Source organism: Haemaphysalis longicornis, unplaced genomic scaffold, assembly GCF_048455015.1.
Source record: "Haemaphysalis longicornis isolate Haplotype H1 unplaced genomic scaffold, Haemaphysalis longicornis Haplotype H1 scaffold_7, whole genome shotgun sequence".
Lineage (NCBI taxonomy): Eukaryota > Metazoa > Arthropoda > Arachnida > Ixodida > Ixodidae > Haemaphysalis > Haemaphysalis longicornis.
In genome coordinates, this window is record NW_027526422.1 from 134,757,624 (window position 1) to 134,783,983 (window position 26,360).

The window sequence follows — 26,360 nt, forward strand, 5'->3', positions numbered from 1 at the left end:
CGGGAAGCTTGGAGTAGTATTGCCATATTGGATTTGCGAACGTTGAGCGTGAATCGTCTCTTGACGCGCCAAATGACGTTGACGCCACTTTGGAAATAGAGCTGTGCTGAATGGATTGGATTGACTTCTATCTCCCACCTTCAAGCAAAACATGTTAGCGATGGCGATAGGACTGACAGAAGCTATACATGAATGGCTGGCTGCGTGTCGCTACACTGTACTGCCGCTTTGCTGGCGCCACTTGCAGACCGTGCCAACGTTCGAAGACCATGCCAGCGTATTCGGTGACGTCGAATAATTCGAAATTTTCGAATGCTTGAATTCGAGTCGAAGCGAATTCGAATAATAAAATGTTCGATCGAATACAGTTAAACCTCGTTATAACGAGATGGGCTATAACGAAATAATGGATATAACAAGCAAATCGTAATTCCCCTTGAAAGTCCCCATAGAAACCAATGTATTTAAAACCTCGTTTTAACGAGGTAAAATTTCCCTGTTACGGGATATAACGAACAAATTTAGTTGAGAAATCAAATTTTGAGCTAATTTTACAACAGTGCGCAACGCGGATTTGAGACAGTGCGCGACGCGGCAACGGTATGAGCAGTTCAAAACTCGCGCCACGCGCGCGAAGCAGGAAGGCGCGCCATGCGGACGCTCCGCACGCGAAGCCCCCACCCTCCTCTCGCTGCGCACGGCACTATTTACAGTCTCGCGGACTCACCGCGGGCTCCCCGAGAAGCAGTCCTACGTTCGATTTTCCAACGTATCCCTATGGCTTCGGGGAATCCGCGGACTATCCGCGGTGAGTCCGAGAAGAACCCCAATGCACACGGCGCGCGCGGTTGCGTCGCCTTCCTCTCCCCCCTCCCCTCCCCTACCCTGTTCGTATCGCCGACTTCGCTGCGTAGTTTTTTGTGCGTGGGTTTTGGCAGTCTTCAGCCTTATCTTTTAACGTACTGCCCGCGTGATTCCAAAAACGCGAGTGCGACAGGCGGGAAGCGAATCGAAAGACTACCACGCTTGAACAGAAGACGGCTATGATAAAAGCCGTCGCATCGGGCGCGAAGGAAGGTAAGGTGCACTCCGTGGTAAGGTGGCAAGAGACTTTGACGTGTGGACGAGTACGCTGTCAACCATCGTGAGCAACCGAGAGTCCATCGTCAGCGCTGTTGCAAGTGGCTTGAAAAGAAGCGCTAAGGACGGCGTCGGAGGCACTAGATGCGGTGGACGTGCTGCGCCGCTACTTCGGCGCGCACGAGGGCGACGAAGATGCCGTGAACATAGCGGCCGCAGCTGAGGGAGCCATCGCTCGCATCAGGAAGGTGCATCAACGTCCAATTACGGATTTCTTCGTAGCCAAGTCTGTTTTAAATACGAGTTTTGAACTGCAATAAAGTAGGTTCGTGACTTTTCCGCTTTACCTCCGGAATGTGTTTATTTTACTTACTACCGCCGTGCAGCAAGATGCTATTTCGCCGGCTTTTTGTTTGAGGTTACTACAATGCATAATATTTGCAGTAAATGTCGGCTACGGCTATAACGAAATATTGGCTATAACGAGCAAATCGCGGCGCCCCTTCAATTTCGTTATAACGAGGTTTAACTGTATTCGAATTTGTCGAATATTTGCCCATCTCTACCCGAGTGGTTAAAATGAATCCGGAGAGCTCCACTACGGTGTGTTATGCCTCGCAGCCCAGGTGTAGCTTTGGCTAGTTAAACCCCCATAATCCGGAGCTGAATCCGAACCCGCCTGTACCCTGTAGGTACACCAACAACCAGAGTCCATTAGCAAAGTAATAGCAAAGGTAGGGCATGCCTCGCTTGTCACTGTGGGAACAGCTGCGTGTAAAGGAGTCATGAAGACAGAACACAAGTTTGTGTTATTCGAAATATTTCGTGTTTTATAGTGCCCCCCAGCGCTTGTCCGAATGCAAACAATGCTTTATTCACTGAGAAATTAATTAATTTAAGTTAAAACTTTGATTTTCCCACTAAATCGTGCGCTTTCGTTGTCTGCGATGACATCACGGGGTCTTGTTTACCATTAGTGAACCAAGATGGCGCCACCACACCGCGGCAAGCCGCTTTCTGTCTTTGGTTTGTTTGTGAACATATTTGTACCTGGCTTGTTTTGTTCATGGAGACAATTGTTTCGTGAAACATGGTGCTCGCTAGACTAATACCGTCACGTAAGACATCGTCGCTAGCGTCAATCAGCCAGTGTTGTTTGAAACAACCCCAAAGCCCCGCAGTCCTGTGCAGCTAAACCAAGCACAGTGCGTGCAGTACCAACAGCAGCATACGCATCGGTACTTCTATGGTTATGTGTGCTTTCGTAACTTCCACTGTTTGTCCCACCATTCTTAGTGCTTTCAAAAGAATGGGCCCTAAATTTAAGAGCAAATACCGTATTTATTCGAATATAAAGCGAGGTTTTTTTCCGAAAACCGCGGCCTCAAAGTCTACCCCCGCCTTATATTCGAGGGCGGGCTCCGAGATCAGGAACGGCGCGTCGCGGGAAGTCATAAAAAGTCAAAAACAGCCAGAAAAAATCCAGTATGTTTCAATCCCCAAACCGAGTTCAAAACCGCAGCCATATTTCTTTCTCTATGCCGCAGCCAGTTTACCACGTGCGCTTCGCCGCTTGCATGTGCTTGCCTTTGGTGTTCCCTCGCTGGTGTGCGTGTAGCGGCAGCCTCCCGTGACAATTGTAGAGTGTGCTCTACCTTCGTTCGGCGAGGCATTTGACTGGATTACCTACGGGAACCTTTCCGTTGTGACTAATGATCATGGCAAGTCGTCGTCGTCATTACGATGCGGCATTCAAGAGAGATGTGATTACCGATGCCGAAGCTTTGGGCAACTGCGCTGGAGGTCGGAAGTACGGCGTCCCAGAAAACAACGTGCGTCGTTGGAGAAAAGAGAAGGGGGCCCTCTTTGCCTGCGCTGCGATGCGGAAAGCTTTCCGAGGACCGCTCAAAGGTGTGTTTCCCGAAGTGGAGGCTAGTCTGACTGAATTCGTCACACAAACCAGGAGCCGTGACTTGACTGTGACAACGGAAATGCTACAGATGAAAGCCCGAGAGTTCGCAAAAGATCGCGGCATCGCAAAAGCTTCCCCGTGACTACGAAGAAAAGCTGCTGTCTTTTCAGCGCTACGTCATCGGACTGCGAAGAGAGCGCAACTTCCTCCTCGGCCAGATCAGAAACGCGGACGAGACCCCGATATTTTTTGACATGCCGTCGGCGCAAACGGTACACACAAAAGGTGATCGCCAAGTACGCATACGTACCGCAGGGTGCGAAAAAGTGCGGATCACCGTAATGTTAGCGTGCACCGCCGACGGGCACAAGCTACCGCCTTACATGTTGCTGAAGAGGAAAACGATGCCTAAAAACGAAAATTTCCCAAAGGGTGTGCACATCCGCTGCCAAGAAAAAGGCTGGATGACTGAGGAGCTCGTCATCGACTGGATTACAACTGTGTGGTGCCGGCGCCCCGGGGCACTGTTGGCTCGCCAATCGATGCTCGTCCTTGACTCTTTTCTGGGACATCTGACCGAGGGGGTCAAGAAAAAGCTACAGGAAGAAGCCACCGATCTGGTTGTCATCCCCGGAGGCATGACGAGCCAACTGCAGCCACTGGACGTGTGTATTAACAAGCCTTTTAAGGACCATGTAAGACTCCTCTACAACGAATGGATGGCCTCTGACGAAACGGCCTTGACACCGTCAGGCCGTTTGAAGCGTGCATCTCCGTCGGTAGTGGCTCGCTGGATAGCCGACGCTTGGGCAGCTATACCCGACGCTGTGGTGGCAGCTTCTTTCAAGAAGTGCTGCATTTCTAACTCGCTGGACGGCACTGACGACAGCGAAGTTTGGGAGTGCACCAGTGACAAGGACAGCAGTGATGCTTCAGACGATGACAGCTCGTGATTATGTGGTATCGCGGCTGAATTTTGCAAACTTCAACGGTAGGAATTTGAATAAAGTTTCTGGAGGGATCTCTCGCCTTATATTAGTGTGCAAACTTTTTTTCCTTTTCTCCAGTCCTTCAACTCCCCACTCGCCTTATAATCGTGACCGCCTTATATTCGAACAAATACGGTAGCTCATTCGGCAAGCTTATAAGCTCTGCCTAATTTGCGTTTGCTTTTGCCGGCCTCCGCCAATCGCAGAGCTGGCTGGTATGACATCGTAGGTTCTGTTGCAGGAAATGAGCTAGTGGGTCGCATGACCATTCCCTTTTTTCCTAATTATATAGCTTATTTGAGTGAAGTTTACGTTAAAAGTGGTGTGAGTATGATTCTAACGAGGCAATCTTTTAAATGAACCAAACTTGTGTTTTCTCTTCATGGCTCCTTTAAGCATTTGTGAAGTAAAATGTAGACAACCCGGCAGCCTGTACGATGTGAAGTTTGTGATATACTTTGTGGCTGTAAGACTGCTGCTTCTGCAGTCTAAAGGCCTACTCAGGAGAACCTCCAATAGGCCAGAAAGGAATCCGATCTGGACCAAATGAAAGGAACGTAAAGTCATCCCCAAGCAAGAACAGTGCTGTTGGAGCACCTTGAAATAGGCGGTCTCTTTAAACTTTGACAGCTGTTTTCTCAAAAGTGGATTTTAAGAATTGATTCTGTTTCAGGGAAAGGATTGCAGAACAACCACAGCACCGTTATTGGCCCAGTTTGTGTTCTATATCATCTTTTGAATGTTTTGAACGATAATGCATTCTCAGATTTGCGTTTGTGGCTATGCTAAGTTCTTGCCATGACATAAGGTCGGTTAATTGTGTTGAAATAGTAGGTACGTGATCATCGGCCAACTCAAGGTCCACTGCATTACGAAGGCCTCTCCCATTGACTTCCAACCGCTTCTGTCTTGCGCCGCTCGGGTCCACTGTTGGACACTGAGTTTCCGTATTTTATCCCTCCATCGTGTTATTGGCCTTCCCGTTCTTCTATATAGACCCATCTTTTGGTATCCACTGTGTTGCCCTAATTGTCCGCCAATTGTCCGTTCGTCTCACTACATGGCCAGCCCAAGTCCATTTCTTTTTCTTTACCTGAAGTAAGATATCATCCACTCGGGTTTGTTCCCTGATCCATGAAGCCCTTTTCCTGTCCCGAAGTGATACTCCTATCATTATTCATTCCGTGGCCCATTGAGCAGACCGAAGTTTGCTTTCCAGTTGTTTAATGAGGCGCCATGTTTCAGCCCCGTATGTCATCACTGGCAGCACGCACTGTTTGTATGTTCTTCTTTTGAGTGATTGTGTGATTGTCATATCCTGTGGGATGCTAAATTTGACTAATACCTGTGTTACAAGGCAACTTTTTATTGACGGTGTAACGCTCGCTTACAAGTGAGCCCTATGTATGTATTTACAAATGGACACTGGATAGGAAACGGATTCGAAGGCATTTGGAAGGCCTTTGAAACGATCGTGTAGCACAGGTATTAAATTGAAGTATTCATAACCCCCCTTTCATGTTTTATTACCTTGCTACGCCTTTCATGAATGGGCAACAGATAAATGTTTGTAAGACAGAAATTACTGAAGACACCAGCTTGGAATTGTAAATGTAATTTTTTGAAGTGTTTTGTAGTACTCCTTCCAAATTCAATTACTCCATGTCAAAAAACGAGCGTTTTCTGCAATCACCACCTGCCCCCTTAAGTGCTGTAGGATGTTTTTGCCTACTTTTCAATCTATTGTTACTGTATAGGTCAGCTTAGGCCACCTGCAGAAAGAGTTAACAAACTGAGATCAGTGATGAAACAGAGCTGATCTCTTTTGTTTTGTTTTTAAAGGGGCACCGACAGAAAAATTTGCATCTTGTTTTTTTTTTGTTGCGATAAGTAGCTAGTGACTTACTTGTCACCTGTAAAAACCTCATTTGCTTCAGCATGCGATGGTTGTTTAATTAGAGGCATTTTCAATGCGGCCAGTCGCAGTTTCAGTTTCAGCGGGGGCCGCGAAACAATGGATTTTGTGTGAACAAAGCTGACCACGTGACCGTCGGAGGGATATCACAGAGCAAAGCTGCCGTGGCCCTGTCGAATCCGTGTCGCCGGCAGTTTCTGCGAATTCCCCCCTGATATCATGAGCCACTTAATTAAAAAGCGACCATGGAGGTGATGCAGGCACTGCCAGTGCAAATGCTGCCGTGGCTAGAGAACGACGTGCGACGCTCGAGACAGTGGGTGGCAAGACGCGCGCTGGAAGCAGCCGGCCCATTTTTGTCCCTGTTGTGCTGCTCTGGCAAATCAGTCCGTGCAGCCATAGAGTTTCTTAGTAAGTATACTAGAGAGGAAAGTGCGCCCCGCAAGCCATGTTGTCGTGGGGGTTTGTGGGAAGACCCCCCCCTTTTTGGCTTGGGCTTGGCATGACAATTGGATCCTTAAGCGGTTTTTGGGATTTGCTTTCTTCACTATGCATTAACACGTTTACGAGCTACAAGGAAGCCGAAATCCTACCTGTTCTGTGGTAGCCGTGTTCAGTGAAACAGCAGGCAATGCGTGATCGCACCTGACGTTGCTCATGCTGCAGTCGAAGGACGTATGACTGAGCGGGTAATATGCCGCCGCGAAATCTGTAGCCAACGAAAAGAAGAAACAAAACGTACTTCGACGAAGACAAGATACGGCAGGTACGGGCGCTTGTATGCGTCGTATCTTGTCATCGTCCACGACTGTTTAATGCCACGTTTTCATTTTTCTTGTGAAACTAGCTGGCGGTCGCAGTGCACCGGTTCACCACGAAGGCAACATTTTCATAGGCACGCTCAAAAAACTTTCGAAGCTCTTCAAACAACTTATTATTTGAAATAATGGTAAAATTAATAAAATCACAGTCTCTCAGGAGTTACGACCAAATATTAACATTGTTTGTAACTACAACCTTGGCCTACGGAATAGCAGGCACAACCGTTCCGGCAAAAATACGCTGTACTTCTTTTTTTCTTACTTTTAAAACGGCCTGTTTTTATTTTCCACGCACATAATTGCACACTATTCTTCGCGTTTTTGTGGCACTTTAAATTTGCGTTCACTAAAACGTTTCAATCCAAGCCAATGATGAAACTAAGGCGAGCGCGATGTATAATGGCGGCCCATGACGACACAGATGACCTTGATGTGAGCCGCGTAGACGCTAGCGTCAGATTCCTCTCTAGTGTATACTGTAAGAAACTATGCGTGCAGCTGCTTGCTCTCGAGCGCTGTTCCTAAGCCGTGTGCGCTTGCACGTGTGCAGTGATGCTGGCCATTGGGGTGAAGGAGTCCACGCGCTTCAACAACATCTTCACGGGCCTCAATCTTCTGGTGGTGGTGTACGTGGTCATTGCGGGCTCCTTCAAGGCCGACATCACCAACTGGCGCCTCAAGCCACAGGACGTGAGTCGCTGCCTCTGCCCACTCATCTTCCTCTCTCTCCCCCATCTCTCTCTCTCTCTCTCTTGCACTGCACCTCTTTCTCTGTCTCCCTCTGTTCCCCTCTCTTGCTTTCCTCTCCATCTCTCTCATCACCCTTTCTGTTTCTCTCTTCCCCCTCTCCTATCCCCCTGTTTCTCTCATTTTTGCTCTCCCCCCTGTCTTGATCTCTCATCTTTTTCTCTCTCACCCCCATCTCGTGCCCTTCCCCTCTCTACCCCTCCCTTGTCCGACTAATCGAATGCAGCCACCGCGATCTTTGTGATTGTGTTCGATTAGTCGGACATGGCGCGTTCGCATTCACAACTGGTCACCTCCTTTTCCTGCCACAAGATGGCGTCATGTTGATGTCCATTTGCCGTGGGCCACTTCCCAAGCTGTTCAGTCGCCACAATGAATAGAATAAAATTGAAATATGTTCTATGCATTTCAGTCCATCCATACCAGGATATTCTGCTGAGTAATGGTATTGAAATTTAGTATAATGCCAAACCCCAAAGTTGGTGTCAGCATCCCATAAATGAAATTTGCATTTTTTTATTGATTTAAAGTGCCGACGCAACGCAGGCGATGAGGCGCGCCGTAGTGGAGGGCTCCGGATTAATTTTGACCACCTGGGGATCTTTATCATGCGCCAACATCTCGAACACACGGGCGTTTTTGCTTTACGCCTCCATCAGAAAAGCAGCTGCCGCGGCCAGGAATCGAACCCGCGACCTCGTGCTCAGCAGCACAGCGCCTTAGCCACTGAGCCACCACGGTGGGTAGTTTGAAATTTTACGAAGATTTTTACTGCAAGTAGGACTTCAGTATATGTACCGACCTCTTACTCTGCTTGTTAGAAAACAGCTGCATCATAGCTGTTGCTGGTGAGCTCCTGCTCGCCTCGAAGGGTTGTCAACACTCTTTTTAACTCTAGAAAGTTGGGGAACAACCCTCCTCTCTCCTGTTTAGTGTTTTCAGTGTGTAATAAAACCTTGTTAAAATCGGTGCAAGCTTTCTAATTTATTTGAAAGCACCCCAAAGGTGTGGCTGCCACAGAGCGGCTCTAAATAAATCGAGCTGTTCTACATTTCTTGTGTTACCTTCATAAGTTAGCAGCAGTTGCGGCCAGCAAAGTCTTTTATGAAAGGTCAACTTCACCCGCCGTGATGGCTCAGTGGCTGCGGTGTTGTGCTGCTGAGCCCAAGGACATGGGTTCGATTCCCAGCTGCAGCGGCAGTCGCTTTTCGAATGGAAGCAGAAAGCAAAAACGCCCATGTGTTGAGGTTTCGGTGCGCATCAAAGATTTCCAGGCGGTCAAAATTAATTCGGAGCCCTCCCACTGCGTACGCTTCATAGCCCTGGTGTAGCTTTGGCCCCTAAAACCCCAAAATTTGAAAGTTCAGCTTGCTTGCCTAGCGATCCATTCTGCCCGCGTAAACGCACGCTTGTTTGACTGATCGGGCATGCTTGTTTGAGATGGGGCACTCTTTTAGGGGCTGCCTGCAGTGCATTACAGCGTTAATGGTTTGTGTTTGAGCAAAACTAAAACATCTAGCTTTATCTGAAGAGCAGAATTTCTGCTTTTGATCATTTTTGTCTACACTGGTGGTGATGATGATGACGCTTTCATGATGATGCCTGCAGATTCCAGGAGAGCACCATGGCAAGGGGGGCTTCTTCCCCTATGGCATTGGCGGCATGCTCAATGGCGCTGCCTCCTGCTTTTACGCCTTCGTGGGCTTCGACTGCATCGCTACCATGGGTGCGTGCGTGTGCGAGCATCTTCCTTTTCCCTTTTTCTTCTTTGTCATTTCGTTCCTTTGTTTTAGTTCTTTCGGATGCTTTGTGGGAATTTGACTGAAGAAAAAGGCTGGGTAACCGCAGACCAAACTGGGGAACCATTTCCAGGCAGTCTTGAATTGCAGTTTGAACCGCTTCTGCGTTCGCTAGCACTTCTGCCATCATCGGTTGGCACAAAACGGTCTCTTTCCCCAGATTCATAAGTCAGGAATTTCTTTGCTCAAAAATCGTGCATTTATTAGTTAAAGGGACAGACAACCGATTTTTGTCGAGTATATATTCTCTATCCCAAATGAAAGGGCATCACTTAAAGCCCCTAGAAGAGAAACGGTTTTGCTGATAACGCCCTAGAATTTTTTAAATCGAAATTTTTAGATCTACGAGGCGTATGTGTCCCTCCCAAAAATAATGCTGGCAACTATGACATAGAGTAGCTCGGCAACATACTTTTGTCTGTATGCGAAATGAAAAACGATATTTGAAAACTTGTCTCCAGCTAAAAAGTTTGAATCACATGCTTTCCTGTTCCTTTATGTGTGTTTTTAATGCAACGGTCTATTTTGCACGAATGCGCCATCTGTTGGGAAAGACGATAGGTAGAATCTGGCTTCACGTTGTGGAGGCGGGAAGTTTGGTTCTCCCTGGGCGCGACTTTTTTTTTTTTTTTTTAAGCTGCCTTTGGCGTATTTGGAAACTGAAATCAATTATTTTGGCAGAACAAACGCTCCTGACTCAGGCAGAATCCTCAAAGCTCCTTCACAGGGTCTGTTTACTGAACGCTGCCGTTGATTCTGGGCATGGAGGCTCAGTTAGCCACACTGAGAGCAACCTTGCGGCGGCAGGCGGCGTGTGTTTAAAATTTTCAAAATAATGTTTAGAAATACATACACAATTTAATCTTGTACAAATACTTGTGTTAAAAGGTTTTCAATACGTAAATAAACGTTTCAGCAGTTACAGTAGCTGCTGGGTTTGCAGGTCACGTGACAGGTACACATATTGTAGTGTCAAGTTTCGACACTACGAACCGCCACCCTTCCGATTTCAGGAAGTTTGCTGCCGAATTAAAATTATTTCCGCCAATTTGTTTAGAAATTGCTTTTGGTTACCGGGCTAAATAAAACGCCGGCTTTCATTTGGGATAGAGAACATATACGCGACAAAGATCGGTTGTCTGTCCCTTTAATACGGCTACTCAAAATTTTGACTATTAAGACGAAAGCTTTAAGTTCCCCATCTGGCAAAAGAGCACCGTTGTTGTCGTTGTCCGGCAAAGAAAATGGCTGTCACTGCAAAGAGTTACAAAAAACGTGTGACACAGTGAGGTTTGAACCTGGGTCTCCGCAGTACCAGCCCAATGTGCTATCTATGCATGTTGCCAGCGTAGAACAAAGGTTGTTGTTTTTGTTCCTTTCATCGTGGCACGTACCCACTTGGTATATTGGCTAGGAATCGGGAGATTTAATTCTTTCATGACCACGGAAAAATGGCCGATTTTCAGTGCATCCAGAAAACTTTTTTTTTTCTCTTTAGCTACTAGATACATTTAGCATTGCTATGCATGAAATTGTAGCTTATAGATTTCTCTTTGAAGCACATAATAGGAGTTTTGTGAAAGGTGTAATTATTGAGTTTATTGGTCAGCAAAACAAAAAATGCAGAAAAAAGTATACGCAAAACACAAAGATGCGATTTTATCGAGCTTAAAAATTATTTTAGGAATTCTAAGATATACGAAATGTTTCTACATTCCTAAGCTATGACTCAGTATATACATCAGCACTGTACACGAAGTTTTTGCGGGCCCACCAACCTAACCACCGTGACAGCTGTGCCGCTCCGCGAAGCCACTCGAGAGTCAGTCGGTCTTTCTAAAATATCTACTTAAGCATGTTTTTTTGCGTTCTCACCCCAAATCCTTATCACTGCAGCGGTAAAAACCAAGAAAAATAAATTTCGTGCTCTTGAGAAGCAGAGCGTGTTGCTCCGCAGCGCCAATTTTACACCAGCGCCAGGCGATCTTGATGGTGATAACGTGATAAGGCGTGGTGCGTTTGGCAAAATATCCCCGCCGCACGTTGTCCAGACCCTACACATGAAAGTAACACTGCAGTCATCAGATATTAGGCCAGTTTGTTTATAAATACAGCGCGAAGTCAAAAACGAATCTTCCCTGGCAGCACCTGTCCAATTCTGAGGCTGTTGAATGGGAGAGACTTCATCAGAACTAAAATCTGAAGAATCCATATTGTTGCTGGAGTCATCACTGCTGTTGGGGTAAAAAAAATCAGCAGCAGTAGTGGCCGAAGTCCCTGAAACCGCTATCCGCCTTTGCAGAGCGCACAGTGAAACCGGATGCCGTTTTCACCCAACTCGCCGCTACCTCGGGTTCAAATTTCATGGCGTCGGTTGCCCGAATAGCGCCGTTTTTACTTTTTGCGGGAGGTTTGAAAATCATCGTTCACCCGTGAATGATGGCCTGTGGCATGGTCACGAAAGAGTTAAGGGCTAATGTGGCCGCTTCACAAAATTCACAAAACCATGCATTGGAAATGGAAAAGTAATCTAACAGTGCATGCCGCGTTACGCCTGAACTTGGTGGCAGGAGAGTAGAAGAGATGCACACCAGCCGTGCAGAACCATGATTTTAAAGAAGTAGTGGCATGTGACAGTCAGCTTGCTGACGTAATTCGTCCAAAAGAGAAAGAAACGAAAGCGAAAAAAGAGAGTCAAATACAATGTAACAGGGAACAAGTTGCTTATGTATGCTGCCAGGCTTTCGTCCTTCAAACCATGTGGGCAGACCTAAGTGCCTCTGAGTAATTGTTGCTGCTTTTACGCTGGGGTATTTATTTCAATTTAATTCTCCTCCTTCAATCCCCCCTCCCTCCAGGCGAAGAGGTCAGGAACCCCCGGCGCGCCATCCCGGTCGGAATCGTGCTCTCGTTGGGAATTGTGTTCCTGGCCTACTTTGGGGTGTCCATCATTGAGACGCTGCTCTGGCCCTACTACGACCAGAACGTGTCCGCACCACTGCCTTTCGTCTTCCAAATGGTACGTTCCGGCCTCCTTTCGATTTTCTTAGAGCGGCCAATTGCAGTGAAGATTTCGGCCTCTTGAAAACCCTATTTCCGTATAGTCTGCCTAAAAAGACTGCGAGATGCAAAATATGACAGCTTAAACTCACGCTTGCACACTGCAAATGACCCCACAAATCAGTTATATTGAAGCTGAAATTGAGGAGAGCGTGGCCTTTAGGGCCAGGCTGAAGTGATGTCACAGCCGGCAAGCGAGCGGCGCGATGGCCAGCAGCTTGGGACAAAGCCTTACACGCAAGCTCTATGCGTGCACGCGGCAGGAAATGGGGAAAGCTCTCATAGCAGAGCTGAACCAGTTGGTTCTCCTGGCTACCCGGAGGACCGAGCACCTGGCGGGCCACAATGTAGCTTCCAATTTATGGACATTTGCGCTATCCACCGGTAGGTGCACCGTCGTGTGCGATGGAGCCATTTTAAATGCTTCTGACTGATTAACAAGGCATCTCACGGGGCTAGCACTCGTGTCCCAGTTCATTTTGTGGTACGTACTGCACCTTCAAAGTAAATTTGGCCGAGGTGAGATTTCGGCGCAGTTGGCCTTTTAAACCCTTGGCAGGAGCTTCGCAATTCCAGGCCTCATTTGGTTTGTGGCATCTACGGAAGTTTGGCTAAAATTTTGAGGCACAGTATCGGACCGTGCACTGGTTAAGTACGTGTGTTTCATGCGGCACAACGCTGTTAAGTACTGTCTAGTACATGTTGCCTGCATCAGCATACCAAACTAGATGCCTCTCCAAAAGAAGTGATGAATTCTTGCCTGTAATGACTGCCTTCGATTCTACGGTAATCATGTGCTGTATATACTGTCAATAGACAACTATGAAAACTCAATTGGAAATGTCGTCTTGTGCTTCTCGGATACATTCTACGCTGCTCTGATAACTTAGTCGCCGCAATGGAGTCCCACTTCCCTTGCAGGTTGGCTGGCCTGTCGCCAAGTGGATAATCTCCATTGGAGCCTTGGCGGGCCTCTCCACAAGGTGAGAAGGTTCAGAAAGGGTTGGATTAACACTTCAAAGTTGATCCCTCCTCTTTAAAACGTCTGGAATGGAACTATCAGGGGAACTTGAGAGTTTCTTGGCCGTGATTAACTTTTAAGCAGCCTGCTAACATCGGTTTTCCGGTTCTTTCGGCGAAAAAAGCAAAAAAAACATTGTCTGTTCGCCTTTGTTTTCAATGATTGATGGATCTTGGAATCTGGGGCTGTCAAATTCCCAGTGCTACTGGGCCTTGTCTTGCTGATGATGCTTAGCAGTTTTTAACAGCAATGCTGCTGCTACTGGATGGAGTTCCTGCGTTAACTCCCCGAACGCATACCCACTTAGCAAGACTGGTGAAGATTGGCCAAAAAGGAAAAAGAAAATTTCAGTGTTCACCTTGGGAGGAGAACTAACCAAATAATGTTGAGAGTGGGAGAAGTGCTGGAGAAAATACGCTGGCATCTTTATTTTTTTTTCTTTGAAAGTGGGTCGCATGTCATTGGTTGTTGACGAAGACCGCAGGGCAGATACTGATAAAGTGCGTACGATGATTTGCCTGCCAGCACTTCTACTGGAAATTAAACTGAAGTGAAAGTGACCAACAACAGGTCTTAAAGGAGCCATGAAGGCAAAATACAAGATGGGTTTATTAGAAAGGCTGCTTAGTCCCGATAACAATGATACCAATATCATCACAATCTTCGAACAAATAACGGAGATATTAAAGAAAACCCCAGCCAATTTCCCGCAACTTTTCTATGACGTCGCGGAACCTTGTTTGTGCGATTGGTGGCTGCCTAACTGACCTGTCGAGACGACACATGACTGGACGTCTGTAATGGGGCCTCTAGTTCCATTTGACCGCATCACTTGAATGCTAACTTGCAGTTAACGCACTGAAAATTATGTTTTATTGTTGGCCCGTATGACGCCATTCTTGCTCATAACACATCACTGTGGTGCAAAATTTGAAAGTTTTTAAATACTTCTTGCTTTTTTCTCGTTAAAAAAACATCTTTTGTGGCTGTAATGGAGCTGAGTGAGATACTGAATCCTAGTTATTTCAAATTAAACGAAGTTGTATTTTCTCTTCATGGCTCCTTAAGGGAGCCTCGCTCTATCGTGACCACTGGGCAGGCCCACTAGACAGCTTCCTTCCTGGGGGTTATCTCAGTGACTCTAGCGCATCACCGACCACAATCTAAATCTGGTACCCTGTGATTTTTTCTGTTGTTGTTGTTGTTGTTAAGGCATGTAAAGCTGCATTGTCAGCGATTTTGAATGGATAAAGCTGTTTTGCATTCCGATGACGTGCTCTGCAAAGGAGTCAAGTGTTTCACAATGGCGGCACCTCTTTTTGGACTGTCTTATGTGGATAAGTTGTTATCTGGGCTGAGAGAGAGTGAGCCCCTTGAAAACTTTTAAACTTGGTGCAGAGCAATCTTCCACCCATAGTGTGTGTGTGGCTGAGAACTTTTCTACTGACCCTCGTATTGCGCGAGGGTCTCAAAAATTATCCGATGGTCTGGAAGTTGCGACTGCATAGATAAGATAATAGACGCAAAGTTGCAAGAAAGGTAGGGTACACGAATTTCGCAAACTGTGTGTTTTGTAAACACAGCGAACATCAAGCCAAGTGTTGGCTGTTGTGGGCATCCTGTTCTACTCGCCCACCAATTGCAGCTGAGTGATTGTAGATGTATGGAGATCGACCACCGGGATAATTGGAGATCTGTGGGAGAGGCCTTTGCCCTCCAGTTGGCCTAGATAGGCTAATGATGATGGTGGTGGTGATGGTGATGATGATAGTGTTTAAAAATCGTGCAGACCAGGGGTGCAGCTATTCACGCCCTACCGCCCCTGAGTGCGTGCTTGTGGGCTGTGCTGTGTCCTCACTCTGGCGTTACCTCCGTGCGCCTCTGTGCAGCCTCTTGGGAGCCATGTTCCCGCTTCCGCGCGTCCTCTACGCCATGGGCTCGGACGGACTCATCTTCCGCTTCCTGGCCACCGTCCATCCGCGCCTCAGGACACCCCTCATCGCAACGGCCCTCTCGGGCGTCTTTTCCGGTCAGTGGGGTTAAAAAAAGAGGGGCGAGAGGTGGGCATGACAAAGCTAAGAAATGTGACTTAGCTGACATCTGTCCTCTGTTTGCTTTGTAGAGTCATTTACTTGTCTTTAGAATCTGGTTCACGATGAAGTTGCAAACAATTCCTGTCTGCTCTCAATGCATGGCCACCTACAGGAGGAGTGTAGTTTTATTAAAGGGCTGCAACTCCTTTTTTTGTCGAAACTGTCGCAAAACAAATTATATGAGAATTAATTTCAAATTAATTCTAGGGAAGTTGTGTATCTTGATTGGATCAGTGTGGTAAGTCACCCTTTGTAACTCAATGTAGCTGTCATCCACCAATACAGCTTCACTGGTATTATTCCGTTTTCAGAGTAGCAGAAGGGCTCTAAATTTTGGTTTTGTATTTTGAGTTTTTATTACTTGACTTAAAAGAAAAGCGGCCCCGATGAATGGTTTGCCATAGAGTATGTTGCAACTTGAAGGTGATGTCTTAGCGCGATCATAAATTAATTTCTTGCATCCCAAATGGCTTGTCCTGTGAAAACAACATGCATTCGTTTTTTTGGCGTAAAGGTAATGGTGCGTAGGTTGCACATACTTCTTGAACATGTTGTGCAGTTAATATTTAACTCCGCACGGTAATTGGTAATAAGGGCATTACTACGTCTCTTTAACTGCAGTAGCGTAAAGTGCTGTTGCAACAAATGAAAGATAATAAAAACCGCTGTTGCCACTGGCTTTGTATCTTTTTAATACTACTGGCTTATTCGATTCAGTGTTTGAAGACAGTTTCTAGAAAGATAATAAAAACTATTGTTGCCACTGGCTTTGTATCTTTTTAAAGGAGCCACGAAGACAAAATACAAGTTGAGTTTATTAGAAAGACTGCTTAGTCCCGATAACAATGATACCAATATCATCGCAATCTTCGAACAAATAACGGAGATGTTAAAGAAAACGTGTGAAGCAGTCGCGAACCCCTAGCCAATTTCCCACAACTTTTCTATGACGTTGCGGAACCTTGTTTGTGCAATTGGCGGCCGCCTAACTGACCTGTCGTGATGACACATGACTGGACGTCTGTAATGGGGCCTCTAGTTCCATTTGACCGCATCACTTGATTGCTAACGTGCAGTTGATGCACTAAAAATTGTTTTATTGTTGTCCCGTATGGCGTCATTCTTGCTCATAACACGTCACTGTGGCGCAAAATTTGAAAGTTTTTAGATACTTCTTGCTTTTTTTTAGTTAAAAAAACATCTTTTGAGGTTGTAATGGAGCGGAGTGAGATACTGAATCCTAGTTCTCTCAAATTACACGAAGTTGTATTTTCTCTTCATGGCTCTTAATAGTACCAACTTATTCGATTCATTGTTTGACAGCAGTTTCTAGAAAGATAATAAAAACTATTGTTGCCACTGGCTTTGTATTTTTTAATACTACCGACTTATTCGATTCGGTATTTGAAGGCGGTTTTTTTGCCGCATCTGTATTCGATTCATGTTTGAAAATTTTAACATTTGCGCACCCCTCATGTTCAGTCGGTTGTTGTTGCTGCGTGCTGCAGGTGTAATGGCCATGATGTTCAACGTGGAAGAGCTCGCCAACATGATGTCGATCGGAACGCTATTGGCCTACAGCCTGGTTGCGGTCTCGGTGCTGATGCTCAGGTATGTGAGGGTTTCTTGGGCTACTGAAACCTGAAAATTTTCGTGTGCCTGTCTCCCGATTCAGCCGCTAGGCCTAAAGTTAAGAGAATTCTTGAAGGAGACGTTTATATGGGTGAAAGTTTTCCAAGTGAAGAACAATATTTCAACCGCAAAATACAAAAGCGGGTCAAGCGCCCGACTCAAACCGTAGCATGCGGTCCGAACGAATGGTGCCAGTAGTGCGAACGAGGAAAAATTGAATTGAAGGAGGCACACTGGTCTTAAACCAAAAAATGTTTACAGTTATGACAATGAAAATTGGGGGTCGTATGTATTTTTTAATTCTGATTGTAGATATAAAATATTTACATTCAAATTCATTTGAATTTTTTTTATTTGATTGTTTTAAAACCTTTGTAGAAGAACTGCTAAAGGGATGCAGCTGAACAAGGTACGAGTGAACTGTGCACAAATCAAGGAGTGCAATGAGACAACATCATCATTCTATCTGGTCTGTAACGGATGTTACAACTGTTTGAAGTTTAGGCTTGAAGGGTAAGAATCAGAAAAACCGGTCTTGCCATCCAAGTCCTAACTTCAAACAGTCGTAACATCTGCTATAGACCAGATAGATTGATGATGTTAGTCTCACTGCACTCCTTGATTTGTGCACAGTTCACTCGTACCTTGTTCAGCTGCATCCCTTAGCAGTTCTTTCACAAAGGCTTTAAAACAATCAAGTAAAAAAATTCGAATGAATTTGAATGTAGCCGTTTTACACAAAAACAAATTTTATATTTACAATGGAAATGAAAAACTTCGTATGTGTTCTCATTTTCATCATCATAACTGTAAAAATAGTTTTTGATCAAAGACCCATGTGCCCCCTTAATTCAGCAAACTTATCACGGGAGGGCTGAGACAGGAGGAGAAAAATGTGAGAGGTGGGGGGGAGGGGGAGGGAGGGAGGGAGGGGGAGGGGGGGGGCAGTTACGTGCACCTGGGTAGCGCAAGGCTATCGCCTTTCGATGACGTTTGCAGAGAAGGGAGCAGATACACGGTCAATTTTTTTCAGTTACGGCAATAACTGTCAACCGCTTGTGATAAGCACCTTCCTGTCGGCATGCTGGGTGGTCATCGCCGTGTGGCTTGCTGCTGGTCACTTAAGTGGTCATTAACAGCAAAGGCAGCGTGATGGGGTGATAAAGGGTGTGGTGCGGGGGCAGTGTCACGGCGCATTCTCCTACGTTTCCTGCCAGCACTCTTTCCTGCGGTACGCCTGTGCTTGCAAAGAAGCTGCCTTTAGAGGGTGCAGGAAGACAAAATAGAAGTTTGATTGATCCAAAAGGCTGCTTTCTCCCAATAACAGCACCAATTTTATCGCCAACAAATAATTGAGAGTTTAGAGAAAACGTACGAAGCTGTGGCAACTCTTAGATTACTTTCCGGCGATTTTTCGATTACGTCACAGAACCTTGTTTGTGTGATTAGCGTGTACAGTTGAACCTCGATTTAACGAACCTCGATTTGACGAAATTCGCGATATAACAAAGTTTTTCAATTTTTCTATCGAAATTTTGCTAAATGCATGTATTTTTATCTCGATTTTGCGAAGTAATTTCGTGCGGCGCTTCCGATTTAACGAAGTCACAGCAAGAAAGCATGAACGAGATTCAGGTCGAGACAATTTTATTTTGCTTCTCAGAGCCTGCATTGAAAACATTAATTACTCGCATTAACACTTAAAAGCCTAAAACGAAAGAAAAACGGTGACAGCTACGATTGACAACAGTTAAAAGTGACGAAAGAAGCTGCTCAAACCGCTAGCAGTCATAGGCAGCTTAATAGCACGTACACCATTTTGACGTCTCCATCGTTGCCTACGCCAGCGCCGTCTATGCTTAGGCTGGGGAAGCCTACTTCAAATATTTTTTTCGAGGCCTCCTTGTTCCCGGTGCCGCTGCTCTAGGTTGTTCTCGCTAATATTTTGTTCGTGCGTCAGTAGGTAAGCCTTTTAAGCAGCATGAGTGCTCCAAAGAAAAGAAAAGTGCTCACTCTCAAGATGAAAGTGAAGATAATCGCTGACGTGATGAATGGTGAGAAGAAAAAAACTGTCGCCGAGAGGTACGACATCCCACAGAGTACTCTTTGAACGATACTGAAGTTGAAGGACAACATCACATGTGCCGTGAGTACTGCTGGCCCCAGCTCTGACCGAAAAAAGGTGAAAGTGGCTACGTACCGTATTTATTCGAATCTAGGCCGGCCCCGATTCTAAGCCGGCCCCCAAAAGTCCGAAGAAAAAAAAAAAAAAACTTACCTCAATTGTAGGCCGAACAAAAAGGCGAGGTCAGCGTTCACAAAAAGAAAACACATTTATTGAACATGAAGATGCGGTGCTCATTCTGAATCGTCATCGCTGGTAGCCTCTGAATGCCATCCTCGTTACGGCGCACGCAAATATCCTCTCCCGTTGCGTCCTCCATTGTTGGACATTTTTTTCATCCAGGCGGAAGTCCCGCCCGGCTTGAACGTTTGACGACAACTCCGTGGCTAAAACAACTTTTCTTTTAAAAGCGGCACTATAATGGCACCGCTTGTTTGGTGCATTGCACTGTCAAAATCAAACGCCACACCGCACGCAGGCCACTATCCGCACAGTTCAAAATGGCGGCATCGACCCCCGCTATGGCCCCTTAAGTGGCTACTGGGTCGTCTAGTAATGGCTAAAATACTTTCTTTTCTGGGCGGCGCTAGCTGCGTGCCACTTCCCTCAATTTCACTCGGAAATTGGCGCGTGTTTCAAAATCCTCGAATCCAAGCCGACCCTGGAGTTTGATATATCAGTATTTCAAAAAAACTATCGGCTTAGATTCGAATAAATATGGTATGTGGACGTCGAGAAGGCGCTGTTCAGTTGGTTTATGGACATGCAAGCGAAAAACATGCCTTTGTGCGGATCCATGCTCCAACAAAAAGCCCTGAACTTTGCTTGCATGCTCGGTTGCCATGACTCCAAGGCGAGCAGCAGGTGGCTGCAGAGGTTTTAAAGAGCGCCACGCAATTGTCAGAAAAGCAGTCAGCGGCAAGTCCGCCGAGGCCAACGCAGTCGGTGCCGAGGACTGGTTGCGTAACCGGCTTCCCAAAATTTTGGACCGGTACGACGCGGCGGATATTTACAATGCCGACGAAACGGCACTGTTTTTTCGCCTCCTGCCAAACAGAACGCTGGCGTTAAAGGACGAGAAGTGCCATGGGGGAAAGCAGTCCCGCCAGTGATTGACAGTGCTTCTTTGCGTCAACGTGGACGGGAGCGACAAACGAATTCCGCTGGCCGTTAGCAAAAGCAGGAGGTCACGTTGTTTCAGCGGGAGAAACTTGCCTGTCGAGTACGTTTCTAACACCTAGGCATGGATGACACGAGCCGACAAGAGTGCACGATATGTAGACGTGGCCGCATACCACGCCAGACCCGGGCAGTACGTGGCAGCGGTCGTGGCAGCGACCACGGGCATCACAGTCACCGCGGCCAGCTTCCGAGCAAGTACACCGGCGCAAGCAGAAGAAATCGCCATCGCCCTCGCCGCAACCGACCCCGGCTGCGCAGTCATCCTCAGTGACTCAAAATCGGCCATACGCAACTACGGTACCAACGCTGTCGCGGCAATCGCGGCAAGAATTCTCAGCAACGCTCCAGGCTCTAACACCCGCCCCTTGAGACTGCAATGGTTCCCCGCACACGAGGAGCAGGCCCTGGGGTAGACCGCGCCCGCAACCGCAACATCACTGCGGACCGGGCCGCTCGCGAACTCACCAGTCGGGCGGCCCCCCAGGAGAGGTCTCCCCCCACGCCCCTGAATCCCGGACGGAGATCCCATGAAGATGCGCCCTACTCGCTACCTACGCCACTAGAAGACTATGGCACCATACTACGGTGGTACCGAGACACCAGGAGGCGGTTCCCGGCCCCACACCCCAACCTCACTCGAAGCGAGGGGACCCTCTATCGCCAAATACAAACAGACTCTGTGCTCACACCAGTACTGGGCCGCCACATAGCCCCCGCAATCTACGAGACATCCGAGTGTACAAACAGACTCTGTGCTCACACCAGTACTGGGCCGCCACATAGCCCCCGCAATCTACGAGACATCCGAGTGTACCGTCTGCCGCGCCACTCGCGGCATGCTGGCCCACATACTACAGTGCGCACCCCAAGACCTCGCACCCTCAAGCATCCGACAACTACCAGTAACAGTGCGAAGAGCCATCACCTCGTCAGACTACAACACCCAGAAATTAGTCGTCCAGTGCGTCCGGGAGGCCCTGGAGAGGCAGCGGGTAGGCGGCGGCGAGCCCCTTGGGGCCGAGCGCCGGACGCCTGACCTGAAGCTCCTAGGGCTGGCCCGGATGACACCATCGGCGCCACCGGACCGTTTCTATTCAATAAAGTCTTTTCTCTCTCTCTGTTCACAGACTGGCTGATGGAGCTGGACACTGACATGTTGAAGAACAGAAAAATATTCCTGCTCGTAGACGACTGTTCCGCTCATCATGTTGAGGGTTTGGTGCTAAAGAACATCAAGCTGGAATTCTTCCCAGCCAACTGCTCCTCCCTCATTCAGCCCCTAGACCAGGGAATAATTCATAGCGTGAAGTGCTCGTATCGCAAGCGCCTCATTGAAAAGATGCTCTTCAACCTGCAACTGAAGAGAGAGACAAAAATCGACGTTTTCACGGCGGTTGAAATGCTCGCCATTTTGTGGCAGGTGACCAAAAGGGAGGTAACTGCCAACTGCTTTCGCAAAGGAGGGATACAGAAGCCGCGCCCTTCGCTGCATGGTGAGCTCGCATCAGATGACGAGGTCAGCGATGAAGAGAGCGCGGAGCCAACGGCAAAGGCTGCCGAGTCGGGAAAAGAGTTGGTCGACCATGGTGGTGTAGGCAGCGACGTCAACGTCGACAACTTCATTAGTAGTGACGCCTATGCCATTACTACAGAAGAGCTGGACGACAACACCATAATTGAAAGCGTCAGCAATAAACGCGTGCGTGACGACAGCGCCGACTCCGAGCCCGAGGAAGTGTCGGTGAAACCAACGGCCACCAAAGTCATGGATGCGATCGATGTTCTGCGGAGACACGCAGGTGAACATTCTTTAGAGCAAGCCTTGCTAGCGCTGTCGGTGTACGAGCGTGACGTAATGCCCACCCTAGTGAAGAAACGCCAGGCACTGCTCACGGGCTTCTTTGCTACGGCGTGAACATGGAGTGCTGGTGGCAATAAATTGCTCTTTAAACGAGGTCATCTTCGTTTCACCCATGCTCATTTGACAGCTGCGGTGCGGGAATCGGTTCTTTAGCTCTCAGTGGGCGGAGAACTAATTGTTCATTAGAATTCGGCTGTAAGATAATTAATGTAAGCCTACCGCTCTAGTGAGAGTACGTAAGCGCTGCTCCACACAATGAAGCGGTCCGCGAGTACTCCGCTCAACTTACGATTGTGGCTTCATCTCAGGTGTTGTGGTTGCATCACGTGCCCATACTACAGAGCCTTTGTATATGAAAAAAATCTTTCGAAAGCTTCATAGCACCCTTCCGCTGTAGGCCCGCCGCACCCCTTAATGCTGCGCCTAAGCCTACCACTGTACGGACGAAAATAGGCATAACCTTGATCCACCATCTCGTCTTCGAAGTGAAGTTCGCGGCGTATGGACGTGTGTCAATTTATCAACAGCGGCGTTCAGTAGGAACCGAAATGAAAAAAAAAAAAAAAGAAAACAAATTGGAAACCTAGTGATGTCTGCTATCATATTTAATTAGGCGCTGTGGAAAAAGCACCGGTTTTACGACGACGCATGGACTATCGTCAGCTATCGGAATTCCATTGCCGAAGTATTAAAACTTCATTCACACAATTTTCGCAGCCAGTTCTAGTACAAATTTACACTTAAGTGGAGAGGTAACTATATAGCAGTTGTTTCTGGGTGATGGGCATGGTTTTGAAACCTCAATAACTGGTTAAATGGGCTTTAAAATCGAAACCTCAATTTTACGAAATTCGCGATTTAACGAAATTTGCGCCTCCAAGTACGACTTCGTTATATCGAGGTTTAACTGTAGTGTCACTAGATAAGGGTACAGCGTATCGGCACTCTTTTCTCCCATTGTTCCGTGTTGCCGCCGTGATCATTGGTCAGTTCGCATTGCGTGACATTGGTTTACACTGTGACAGTTCATGGGCCCCTCCATTTTGTTGGTAATGCGTTTTCTGTCAGTCAACTGTGGTAGTGTCAGCTTGTCCTTCCTGCTCTGCGGCTGGACGCGACTGGTGTCGTTCTGAACGCAAATCAAAGATAACGCCTGTTTCAGAAATTGAGCGGCCAAGGTGTGTCAGAAGATGCCGTGTTGCTGCGTCTTCGGCAGTGTTGTTTACAAGTGACCCTGTCAAAGTTAGCAGTGAGGTCGCAGAAGCGGCAGTCTGGCAACACTGATAAACGCCAAAATGGCCGCCGTTGCTCACTTGCGCATTGCGGTGACGGTACTCTGTATCTTATCTAGTTGCACTAGCGCGTACCAACCCAAGCCGCCGTCAAGAAAAAAAACGACTGGGCAATTTTAGTGGGGCGTCTAGTTCTGTTTGGTTGCATGTCTTGAATGCTAGCGTGGAGTTCGCACACTGATAAGTCTGCTTTTAGGGCTGGCCCAAATATATGATCCCACTCATATCACATCACTGTAGCACGAAATTTGGAAGTTTTTACAATACAGCCGAACCCCGCAATAACGAAACCGCCGGGGAAAGCCAGAAAATTCGCTTTTGCGGGAATTTCGTTGCTGCGAGAATGAAACATAAACGACCGGAAAATCGGCTACAAACCAAAAATTTATCCAACGTCACAGTTCAGGTCTCACTGTACAAGTGGTTCATTGCTAGTCGTCGCGCGCGCCTAAGAACGACGAGATCGTGTCAAACGCATCCAAAACACTCCATGGGTTCACCTTCTCTGCACGTTTTTCGCCCTGGCCCTCGGCACCGAGTATGTCCGATCATGCAAGCGAAGCCCAGCTTCTTCTGTTAATGAACTTTGCTAGATAGAGTGGCACCTCGTTGCACCAATACTGTTTAGAAAACTAAGTGAGCACAGCTTTGTTGACGTCCAGAAAGTCTACAGCTGTCACTGTTTTGTTTTGCGCACGTGAGAACTGGAATGGTTGAGCGAGCTGCAGGCGTTTCCAAACTCGTCGGCACTATCCTCCCTTTATACTCCCTTCCTCCACTTGGGCCACTGACTTCGACGATGGTGGCTGCCTTATCTCGTAACGATAAAAACTTCTACTTTTGGGCTGGCGAAGGCATCTTACCGTGCGCAAACACGCCGATCGCCGCACGCACACAACAAACACACGCGCGCTGTTTAGCGGTAGCGAGCTACGTAGCCCAAGCCAAAGCAGCGACTTGAGTCACCATGTGTCGCCCCCTGGTGGTGCCGCTGCGAGGCTGCCTCCACGGCCGCCGGCTGCGCGGTCTTTTGTAAACAAATGTGGCTACGGCCATGCAAAAGTGCTGTGGCAGAAGTTTACGCACTTTGAGTCTGAAAGAAATGTATTTGAGCACTTTTTGGACACAGTTAACCTTCAGTGGGTAGGTAAAATGCCGACCAAACTTGCAGAGAATCTCGTTAGCGCGGGATCAGTTTCCAAAAACGTTTCGTTGCCGTGAGATATAAAATACATGGACGTCTATGGACGTTCGCCGGGGATGCGAAAATATTTCGTTGCCGCGGGAATTTCGTACGCGCGGGATTTCGTTATTGCGGGGTTTGACTGTACTTGCGTTTTTTTTTTTTTTTTTTTTTTTTTTCAGTTAAACAAACGTCTTTCATGGCTGTAGTGGTGCTCAGTGAAGCTCTGAAGCCTCGTTCTTTCAGACTAGACGAAGTTGTATTTTCTCTTCATGGCCTCATGGATGGTGGTTGAACGTGGAGTGCCAACTAGCTTCTTACGGGGTTAGTTATGCTTATTTCCAGGTACATTCTGAATTTGCGGACTTTCTAGCCCACTGAGATATCCAGATGCATCTCAAGCTGGACCCATCTCCCAGAACCCAGACTGATTTCCTTCCCTCTGGTCACTTAGGTCAATCCAGATGCATCTCAAGCTGGACCCATCTCCCAGAACCCAGACTGATTTCCTTCCCTCTGGTCACTTAGGTCAATCCAGATGCATCTCAAGCTGGACCCATCTCCCAGAACCCAGACTGATTTCCTTCCCTCTGGTCACTTAGGTCACTAAGAGCAAGATTCTGTTCCTTTGTGGGCAGAAGCCCACTTCCTGCGCATACCCACCCAGTCGAAAAAAACAATTGGAGATGATTTCAAATCTCCCGCAAAATCTGAAACCCGCGCTCCACAGACAACTATCGCCATCTGGTGTGTTCATTGGCAACTTCTCTTTCAATTTCGGTTTCGTTTGTTTATGTGCCTCGTGTGGTGGCGGTGTAGCAAGAGAAATTTGAACCGAAGGTAGAGGGGAGCAGGAGCAAAAAAATTTCCCCGCATTTCCCCGAGGGGAAGAATGTGAAAGTGCGAATGCATGAGTTGAATTTGCGCGGTTCGGTAATGTTCGCGAAAGAGAGATCACACACACAACTACAAAGAAAGAAAGATGCATTTATTCACAGACACCTATTTGTGTTGTCGTTGTACTTGATTGCTAGAGCGGATCTCAGCTTTGAAATTTCATGTCAGTACTCCTTTAAGCGGGTGCATTAGCCCTTCTCACGCCCGATTCCTGGCCAATCCCCCACGTGGGTATGTGCCATGCACAGACACCTATTTGTGTTGTCGTCGTACTTGATTGCTAGAGCGGATCTCAGCTTTGAAATTTCGTGTCAGTACTCCTTTAAGCGGGTGCATTAGCTCTTCTCACGCCCGATTCCTGGCCAATCCCCCACGTGGGTATGTGCCATGTCAGCGGCCAGGCAGCGCGCGCCCATCTCCCCCCGTTGCCAAGGAAGACGAGGAGATTCCTGGCCAATCCCCCACGTGGGTATGTGCCATGTCAGCGGCCAGGCAACGCGCGCCCATCTCCCCCCGTTGCCAAGGAAGACGAGGAGATTCCTGGCCAATCCCCCACGTGGGTATGTGCCATGTCAGCGGCCAGGCAACGCGCGCCCATCTCCCCCCGTTGCCAAGGAAGACGAGGAGCGCGCACACCCGCAGCTGTTGCTATGTGGACGGACGGTGGTCACCGGAATTCAGGGTCGCTTATAAAGTGCATTCGCACTTAAAATGGCGCCGGGTTCGCGCTGCTTTCCGCACAGTCGGACTG

At 47.5% G+C, this 26,360-nt stretch overlaps 1 protein-coding gene across 3 annotated transcripts in view; it reads left to right on the top strand.

Annotated features, from left to right (window-relative positions):
- LOC144147023 (cationic amino acid transporter 3-like) overlaps positions 1-26,360 on the top strand; it is a 112,934-nt gene that overhangs the window by 56,239 nt on the left and 30,335 nt on the right. For all 3 annotated transcript variants that reach the window (XM_077679044.1, XM_077679045.1, XM_077679046.1), the window contains exons 6-11: positions 7,268-7,407; positions 9,073-9,190; positions 12,122-12,282; positions 13,245-13,306; positions 15,234-15,373; positions 16,946-17,048. In XM_077679044.1, the coding sequence (XP_077535170.1) occupies positions 7,268-7,407; positions 9,073-9,190; positions 12,122-12,282; positions 13,245-13,306; positions 15,234-15,373; positions 16,946-17,048 (724 nt within the window). The remainder of the gene's footprint in view (positions 1-7,267; positions 7,408-9,072; positions 9,191-12,121; positions 12,283-13,244; positions 13,307-15,233; positions 15,374-16,945; positions 17,049-26,360) is intronic.